A 10,207-nucleotide genomic window follows, 5' to 3' on the forward strand; every position below is an offset into this window, starting at 1 on the left:
GGAATGATGACTTCACCCACTTCTCTATTGGTAAGAATGGTCTGGGGCACAATATTGCAGGGCTACTTCCTACAGAATGTAGTACCTAGCCCTAAATCCCTCCATACGGGCCAGAGAGTCTACTAAGTGCTTGAATCTACCTATCTAAGCAAACGCAGATGACACAAAGGAAGTTTTCTAAAAAAAAAAGAAGGCCAAGGAGAAAAAGAAAGTTTAAAGAGATAGATACTTACGAAAGCGAGTGAGTGTATTAAACCCTGAACCTTTAGAAGAATCTTTTGGAAATTTTCTTAAGGAAAAGAATGAGGGAAACTTAGGAGGGTAGAGAGTTTAGTGAGTTGAAGTGCTTGAGATCTCTAGAGAACTTGAAAATTCGTAGACTAAGGGGAAGATGATTTCCCTTAAGGCTTTATATAGAGGACGAGATTGAGTGGGAGTTATCCCGCTCAAAACCTCCGGAGAAATATCAGCCATTGGATTAGCACCTCACCATTGGATGTAGGGAACATAACGCTGCCTAGAGTAATTAATGATGCCTTGCGGGCTCCGAAACTTCAGTGGCAATGATGGGGCGTGCAAAACGACACTCCCACGTGTGCCAATCAAAGGGCAAAATAATATTAGTGCACTAAAAATTAAAACCCCACTTTTCTCCTTGGATGAAAGGGAAAAAACCGGAGTTTTAAGGGGCTATTATAGGGTTAAGGGCCCAAATCATATATTGGGCCTTGACTGAAAGCATGAGTGGTTCGAGGAGGAACAAATGGTAATGAATGGTTCAGGCTCAGGATTTAATGAGTAAGATACAAATGGGAAGGTGGTTTGAGGAGGAATAACTCCTCGGATACGATAAGTACAGCTCAAATATGTATTTTAACAATCAGGATGACCTTCCAAGAAACTCCATTGATAAGGACGTGCATCATGAACATACGAAAAGGAGGGGAACTCAAAAATATCTAAGGGAAAATTGCTACCACCGCATTGAATGCATTGCAGCTACTTTTCTGGTCGCATTTATGTGGAGAAAACCCCTAAACAATGCTGCCTTGGCTACCACAACTTACGGAAAGCCAAAAAGGGTGTCTGATGGGACAGGTACTCAAGTAAGGGCTCAGATGACCAACAAGTGTAGGATCAAGATGGTCCAAAGGGAACTATATAATATAAGAGACCTTCCTTGAGGAGAGAATCGGAAAAATAGAGAAAGAATACTGTAGCAATCAAAATTGTACTTGTACTCAATCGCTATTGATCTATATGGAAAACTTCCCTCCTCGAACATGGAATTCATTCATCTTTATGTTCCTTGTTTTTGCTTGGTCATCCTCTAAACCCATACTAACCGTTGTCAAATTCATTAGAGTCTAGTTCTTTGACACACTTTCTACAAATTTATTGTACTGGGTTCACTAGGCCAATATCCTATACATCTTGGACTTAGGTTGCAAAACGTGCCCTTACAATTATATTTTTTATAATTTAAGTTTTGTAATTTTGAAAAATATTCTTGAAACCGTCACCGGCCATTAAAATTGTAACTAGCTTCATTTTAAATTTAACATGAGATTCTCACATTTTTTTTACTTCATTAAAAAAGAAAAGCAAAAATTAAAATTAAAAATAAATTAATATAACCAATTAAGCTTGCACTTTATTTAAACCTCAGAAATATATTCCACTTTTTTTTTTTTTTTCTAATCTAAAATACAAAAGAAACCTTTTTTTAATAGAAAAAAAAGTAATAAATAATTTGTCGGTCCAATACATGTTTATATTAATATTATCGACATTCTATCCATTACCCAAACCCTAGCCTAACTTGCTATTTCAATTCGGCTACGTTTTCCTTGCACATATTTTTAGTTTTTCATTTTACGAGTCGGCAAGTTTCATTCTCCAAATAAGAGTTGGAGAGTTTTCTTCCAAGATATATATATATATATATATATTTATATTAAGCTCTGCTTCCATCCCTACTCCTTCTACACATCTCTTTAATTTCTGCGCTAGCTCTCTGTGCTTTTTTTTCTTTTTTCGTTTAATTTGCTGGGTCCACGATGATCATCAAGAGAAGAAGACTTGACGGAGAACTGGAAGCAACTACTGTGTTGCGTGAACGAGGCCCGGCCAAGATGAAGATGAGTTGTGGAGCGTTATACTTACCCAAAGACGACGAGGATAAGCCATTGGGCGAAGATGCACACTTCATCTGTGCAGAGAAGCAGACCATTGGTGTCGCTGATGGTGTGGGCGGCTGGGCCAAAAAAGGCGTGGACGCCGGAGAATACGCACGTCAACTCATGAAAAACGCTGAGATCGCCAGCCAAAAAGAACCCAATGGAGAAGTGCAACTAAAAAGGGTTTTGGGAACGGCTTTCTTGAACACCGAGGCTCAGGGTTCATCCACGGCTTGCATTGTGACTCTCAAGCAGGATTATTATCTACATGCTATTTGTGTCGGTGACAGTGGGTTTATGATATTCAGGGACAAGAAGTTTGTGTACAAATCGCCCATACAACAACGTTGTTTTAATTGTCCGCGTCAGTTGGGAAATAGCAATAAAAGTGATAAGCCATGTTCGGCTATTGAAATAAAAGTAGGGGTTGTACCAGGAGATATCATAGTTCTCGGCACCGATGGGCTTTTAAATAATATGTTCCCTGCGGAAATCGAGGATGTTATCAAGAAAACAACTTTAGAAGAAGGTGTAAATCCAGAGAAGTTGGCTTTGACTATTGCAGATTTGGCATTGTATAACTCGTTCGATAGATTTTTCTATAGCCCATATGCAAGAGCCGCTCGAAAAGCAGGAAAGGAGCACAGCGGAGGAAAGATTGATGATATTACTGTCATTGTTGCCCATATTTTGCCATATGTCTAATTCAGGTGTTTTTCTATTCATCCACAGAAAAAAATAAAAATAAAAATAAAAAGTTTATTAGGTGTTGTGTTAGATTTTACCTTTTAAAAAAAAAAAATTTATTGTATAGAAAATTTTCTGAATTGAAACAGTCCCTGTGTATACAGTTGGTTTTGTGCAAAACATGTGAAAGATTAATTGTTACATTTATGCTTGATATTGTTCTTATGTATTACTACTCTCTTTGTTCTTCTATCTAATGATGTCATGAGCCTTTTGGCTCTAATCTTTGCTTTTTTTTTTTTTTTTTTAATCATCAATAATTCATCCAAAAAAAACGAAAAAGAAAGCTTAATGTTATTTATATTCCGGCCATCATATGTTGTTCTCAATTACATTTTTTTTTTAATCATTTGAATAAGACTGCGTGACTGGGAATTAATAAAATTTCTCCACTTATGAAAAGCTAGGCTTGATGGATATAAGGAAAGGAACCACTACACTATATTCTTTTTGGTTTTTCTTCACGTCTCAGATGTTTTTTTTTTTTTTTTATACAAGATAGAATTTCTACTCTAGTCTAATCTAAGTGTATATGTGTGTGAAACTCCCTCCTGGAGACTTGAACCCCGGCCCTTACCTCCCACACCTCACAAGCATTTATACTTGTGGAGTGATCACTGCACCAAGAGTGTGCGGTGACGTCTCAGATGTTAAAAACATGGTTTTGTATCTTGTACAAATCAATATACCAGAAGCAACATAAGAATCTATTTTATTCATAAGAAATAACATACAACATTGAATTCTAAAACAAATAATAGAACACATACCATGATGTAGTTATTCTTAAAACAAACTTAAAATATGATCTTGAGAAGTCTTTCAATTTTTACCTCAATTCTACATGGTATCTAAGATGTGTGGTCTTTCAATCAGTTCAAGATGTAGGTAGTTTTTTTTTTTTTTTTGGGGTTATGGAAAGTGTGTTATAGAGAAAACAGTTTTCTCTAATTTTAATTATATGTTCATTTAATTAACTACTTAGACAATCATTTTATTTAATAACTCCTTATTAAATAATAGGCTAAATGCAAATTATATACTTTAAGTTGGACTAAAATTCATTTTAATCTTCTAACTTTATTTTAGTTCAATCGAGTCCTCTAAGTTTCAAATTTATTAAATTCAAGCCTTTCGTCCAATTCCATTAAAAAAAATTGCAATTAAGTATGCAATTAACTAATGAAAAAAAATTTGAAAAAACATTCTCACATAAAAAATCGATAAAATATTTTAATTAATTTTATAGATTTTTTCATCTGGCTTGAGATTGGACCAAAGTGGCAAATAAGGCTCTAGCTTCAATGGTTTTCGGGCTTTCTATCAACTTTTGACCATGGTTTTTAAACCTAGACCGGACTGTACGGTCCGATCGGGTTAACCATGAACCGTTCATGAAAACGGTTTTTTATATACAAGAACCGGGCATGTAAACAATATGAGAGAACCGCTTGAATCGAGGTCTAACCTGAAAAACCGTTCAAACCGTAAGCCAGTTCAATTGTATGTCTGTGCAGAAATTTGCTTTCTGATCTGAAATTTTGGCATGGATCTGAAGTGAGAAAAAAAATAATAAAAAGAGAAAATGATGAAGAAGATCCGAAAATGAAGCAAAAAATATAAGAAGCATTAATGGTATGGTGAGATTTAAAAAAGAAGAAGAAGAAGAAGATGATGATGATGAGACGAGTCACAGACGCGAGGAGAAAGATGGAGATGAGAGTAAGAGCTGGTGCTGGGAAACTGTGTAAAGGAAGTAAAGCATCACAAAAGGAGATTTATCTCTTCACATTATTGTGAAGAGATAAATCTGAAATGACGTGGGTGGGTGGGTAGGTGGGAGTCAAAATATAGTAAGGAGATTAAAATTGAAAATGGGTTTTTAAAAATGCAAATAGTCAAATACCCCATGGTATTTTTGATGAACGTCAATTACCCCATTGTACTAGTAAAAGAGAGATTTTTTTTTTTTTTTTTTTTAATCTCATCATCTCTACTCTTATTTGGATTTTTTAAAACATTATAGGTAATTCATTAATTTATGTCATTTAGGTATAATAAGAATAAGTAATAATCTTTTATTTGAAAGTTTGTATCAATTTTTAAAAATATTTTAGTCAAATTTGCTAATATTTACAAATTTAATATCTTTATAATTATTTAATTTAATTATTAAATTAATTATGACATCTTCACGGTTCGACCTCAGTCGAACATCGGTTGAACCTTTAAAACCTTGAACCTCTCCCTTTAACGGTTTTTTGAACAGTCCAGGTTTGAAAACCATGCTTTTGACAAGTCCAAAGTTACTATTAATTATATAATAAGTAATACTATGAAAATATATTTGCATTCTAGGCTTAATTAATAAATTATATCTCAATACTATTATAATATCATAAAACAACTGTCACTTTGTAAATCACTATTTTAATCCTTGGGTCTCTGGTTTAATATTTCAATTATTCCCATATTTTATGAAATTTAATTTTATTAAAAATATAACCTTTAGTAACTCTTTACTAAAGTGGTCAGGCCTAACACTTTGAATAATTAATTCCCATTTAGAGTCTGTTTGACTTTGGCCTTTAATATTTAGGCCAAAATGTAAAACTCATCTTCTAAGTTTTACCACTTTTCATTTCAGTCATCTAAATTTGCATTCGGTCATTTCAATCCTTTAAGTTTCAAAACTCCTCAATTCAGCCCTCCATTAAAAAGCCATCCATTTCTGCCATTAATAACCCCAAAACGACGTCGTTTTGGATTAGTTTTAATTAATGATTTATTTCTTATTTATAAAACATTAATTAAAAAAACCAGAAATATTAAATAAATAAAAAAAAGTCCCTCCCAGCTATCATTAATGGCCTCCATACCTAATAAGTCAACAGTGAAATCCCAACAAAACTATATAAATCCCAATACCATGATCACCATTACCATTGCAATCATCTCAATTTGACCTTTTTCTTCTATATTCTCATTCATCACTCTGCATTTTCACTCTTATACTCTTAGAACCCAATCCAAAATTCCTTTTTCCTCTTCACCACCATGGCTATGAACATTTTAGACCACGAAGTGAACCAAGACACCCATGACCTCTTCTAAGTCACACTTAGACTCCAACCAATTCCCAACCGTCATCACCTGCACTCCCCACACATGGTCGACCTCTAGCTCTCCAACATTTACCACATCCATCGCCTCATTGTTGGCCTCCAATCCCCGATCATCCTCTCTCCTTCCCATGCTTTCTTGGTCATCATCTCCTTCTCTTCCCTTAGCGAGGGACGACATCAATTGGGGTTTTATTTTTTTAAATTTTTGGGTTTTTTTTTTTTAATTAACATATTTTAAAATTAAGAAATAAATAATCAAATAGAAATTAAATTTTAAAAGCAGTCCAAGACCGGCATCATTTTGGGGTGTTAATGGCAGAAATGGATGGCTTTTTAACAGATGATTGAATTGAGGAATTTTAAAACTTAGAAAACTGAAATGATCAAATGCAAGCTTAAAGGACTAAAATGAAAAGCAGTAAAACTTAAAGGGTAAGTTTTACATTTTGGCCTAACTTTTATGTACAACTCCTTCTCAAAAAAAAATTATGTACAACATTTTAAACCTAACTTTTCCTACTTTTTCACATTTTTTTTTCAAAGTACAAGTATATTTTAACACACTTTCAGCAAAAAGCTAGATAAGTTGTTTCCAAATGGACACTAAATCTTAAGATGTGGTTTCGTGTCTCCTATCGAGGTTGTAGATTTTATCTCAAGAATATGTATTCCTTTTACAATACGTGCAATTGCTCAACATAATGAGATTTTGACTGTTAGATTAGATCTTACTCTTGATATATCAAAGGAACCTACATTTTATGATTGGGTTCATAATCCTCTTAAAATTAATAGTCTATGAAAATAGAAGTTGTTAGATTAATTATTCAATTAACAACTGATTTATTATTCAAATAACAGTTGTTAATTGAATAATTAATCTCACAATAGTTTAGTTCAATGTTTCTTACACACTTAAGACACGCTAATACGAGCCAAAACTACTCTATTTTTTAGCAAATCAATTGACCGTGATATGCGGCTTTCTATCAAGGAGACTTTTGGTGTTCCTGTGGTGTAACAATATGAGAAATACCTTGGCCTTCCCTCTTTTATTGGCAGGAAGAAAAAGGACAACTTTGCAAATATCAAACAATGGATTTAGAAAAATTTACAAGGATGGGAAACTCTTGACCCAAGTGGGGAGAGAAATCTTGATTAAACCGATAGCTTAAGCCCTCCCCACGTATACAATGCCATGTTTCAAGCTTCCGGTAACTTTATGTCATGAAATTGAAGTACTTATTCACAAATTATTTTGGGGACAAAGAGGTGACAACCGGGAAATTCATTGGCTGAAATGGGAGACTGTGTAAGCCTAAGTCACAAGGTGGGTTGGGTTTTAAGGATTTTTCTATGTACAATGATGCTCTCTTAGCGAAGCAAACATGGTGACTCCTCCAAGACACACAATCCTTATTCTACTAGGTTTTCAAAGCAAAGTTCTTCCCTAATTGTTTGGTGATGGAGGCTAAAAATCCTAACAATGCTTCTTATGCTTGGAAAAGCATTCTCAAAGGCAGAGACGTTATCAAGTGTGGAGCCTTATGGAGAATTGGCACAAGTACCTCAGTTAATATTTGGGGTGACAATTGGCTTCCAACAAAAAATAATCCAGGGGTTATTTTTCCAGCGATGTCGGGTCTGCCAGCAAATAAGGTTAGTAACCTTATTGATCTTGTGCAACAGGTTTGGAAAGATCTTGATAAGTATTTTTCTAAGTTTGAGGTAGCTGTGATAAAGAGAATCCCCCACTGCCAATCTATCCAAGATGATGTCCTTATTTGGCCATGGAACCTAGATGGTGAGTATTCGGTAAAATTAGGTTATCAGTTCTTGCAATGTACTTCTTAAGCCCAACAACTCGATCACTCTATGGTGGACAATTTGAAGCCTTTGTGGAATAAGATCTGGGGACTAAATGTTGTAGGAAAATAAGGCTAAATGAACAAGTTTGATTCAACAATACAAACCCTAAAAAATTAGCAATGATGAAAATAAATAGATAGAGTTAGAAAGATCTCACAAACTATGGAATCATGCAAAATGCATTGTCTTTAAAGGTTGATTCGTGCCACAATGAGTAGAATTCAGTGTGAATGGCTCTCTTGACCGAACAACACCCCAAGATTAAACTATAGTGATTTCTTCAAGTTGATCACACACTTAAGTAAGAAGAACTAAGAACAACCGTAATTTGCCTTTCCTTAAAACTAAAAATTGATGCTGAAATTTTCAGTGGAGATGAGCAGAAAAAACAGAGCAAAACAGAGGGGAAAAGGCGGCTGTGTAGCTGAAAAACTAAAGAGAATAAAGAGGGGAATAGAGGGTTTATAAACCAACTAATGTGAGGGCTTATGGGCTGCAACAGTCACTGTATATGCCAATGGGTAGCACATTAAATGCCCCTACGGGGTGCTTGTTTAATGCCCGTTGGGTAGAACCAAATTGGGCTAAAAGAAAAAGAAAGGGAAAAGAATTGAGGCCCAAGAGAGATAGAGACAAGCTTAAGTCCAACTCAAGCCCAACTCTAGCCTTTAGCCCATTATCTTTCAAGCTATCACTTAAGTGGTGCTATAGTTCATAAACATACATGAGAATTCATCTCTAACTAATGCAGGACACAAGCACAGTTTTAGAGTTTAAAACACACATATTCCAACAATCCCCCACATGTTACAAACACTAAACTAGGAAAGGCAATAAACTCACGAAGGCATGCATCAATATGGTACCATATGGTTTTAACCATTCTTAGGATAAATAAGTAAGAACTACTAGACAATGGTAGAGTTAGACTCTTTTAACCAAGTTATTAGATAACCAAACTTACCACCCACATACCTTTCTTTACCAAGGTTGTTCCATAAGCGGGTTGGTGCCTTATACAGGCCATACGCCACTGGGTTTCATGAGAGCTCTAGAAACCTACCCAAGTCTCATAGGAAGTGACACAACTTCCACTCCCACATAGGTGGCATCCATCAAGAGTGTGTGCAGTACACCCCATCCCAACAGGTAGGGACTATGGATCCATTAAGAGCTAGAACTCAACCTCCAACAATTTGCAACTTAGCACCGTCTCACACCATAGGGATGGACTCATCGCTAATCTCCTCAATGAGATATCGGAACACATAAAAACTGACAGTCCCTATATGGACCACAAATGACCTTTACCTATTTAACCCCTTGCGTGAAATCACCCATCATAGAGGTTGGGCATTGGCCATAGTGTCACAATTTGGATATCAATTATATCCCCCTCGATGTCTCACTCACCAGCCTTTTTGCTAGTGACTTGGTCAAATGATCGACCAAATTCCTTTTTTACCTCACAAGGTCCAAGGACATTACACCATTATCAATGAGCTGCCTCACAATATTGTGTCTCAATCGAATATGTCGACTTTTCCTATTATAGATTTTGCTCTTAGCACGTGCTATAGCAGCCTGGTAATCACAATGTATGCAAATAGAAGCAATAGAGTTAGTATACAATGATATATCAATTAACAAACTCCTAAGCCACTTGGCTTCGGACCCAGCCTTCTTTAAGACTATTAACTCTGATTCCATGGTGGATCTCGCTATGCAAGTCTGCTTGGATGATTTCCAAGAGACAACCCCTTTAACTAGTGTGAACACATATCCACTAGTGGGTTTTACCTCATCTGAATCAAAGATCCAATTAACATCACAATATCCTTCTAATATAGCAGGGTAACCACAATATGACAAACCATAATCAAAAGTACCCTTTAAATATCTTAACAATCTTGATATTACATCCCAATGTTCAATACTAGGATTATGAGTATATCTACTCAATTTACCAACAACATATACAATATCAGGGTGAGTAAAGTTTGTCAAAAACATCTAACTGTCAATGATTTATGCATATTTATCTTATGAAACACTATAACCACGATTTTTAAACAAGTGCACCTTTGAGTCAAAAGGAGTAGACATAGGTGACATATTAAAGTGTTCAAACTTTTTAAGGATTTTCTCTACATAGTGAGATTGTGATAGTGTAATGCAATCATTATCCCTAAGGATCTTGATGCCCAAGATTATATTTGCTTCACCCAAATCTTTCATATCAAAATTAAAGGTAAGAAAGTGTTTAGCATCATGCACAACATCAAG

At 35.2% G+C, this 10,207-nt stretch overlaps 1 protein-coding gene across 1 annotated transcript; it reads left to right on the forward strand.

Annotated features, from left to right (window-relative positions):
* The first annotated feature begins 2,060 nt into the window (after nt 1-2,060).
* LOC126728181 (probable protein phosphatase 2C 55) lies at nt 2,061-2,885 on the forward strand. Its single transcript, XM_050434045.1, has one exon. It carries the CDS (start codon nt 2,061-2,063, stop codon nt 2,883-2,885), a length of 825 nt encoding a protein of 274 aa, XP_050290002.1.
* Nucleotides 2,886-10,207: the final 7,322 nt, after the last annotated feature.

This window comes from Quercus robur, chromosome 5 (genome assembly GCF_932294415.1).
Source record: "Quercus robur chromosome 5, dhQueRobu3.1, whole genome shotgun sequence".
In the NCBI taxonomy this organism is placed as follows: Eukaryota; Viridiplantae; Streptophyta; class Magnoliopsida; order Fagales; family Fagaceae; genus Quercus; species Quercus robur.

Coding starts and splice junctions, on each gene's coding strand:
- LOC126728181 (XM_050434045.1), top strand. CDS start 2,061: ATGATCATCAAGAGAAGAAGACTTGACGGAGAACTGGAAGCAACTACT.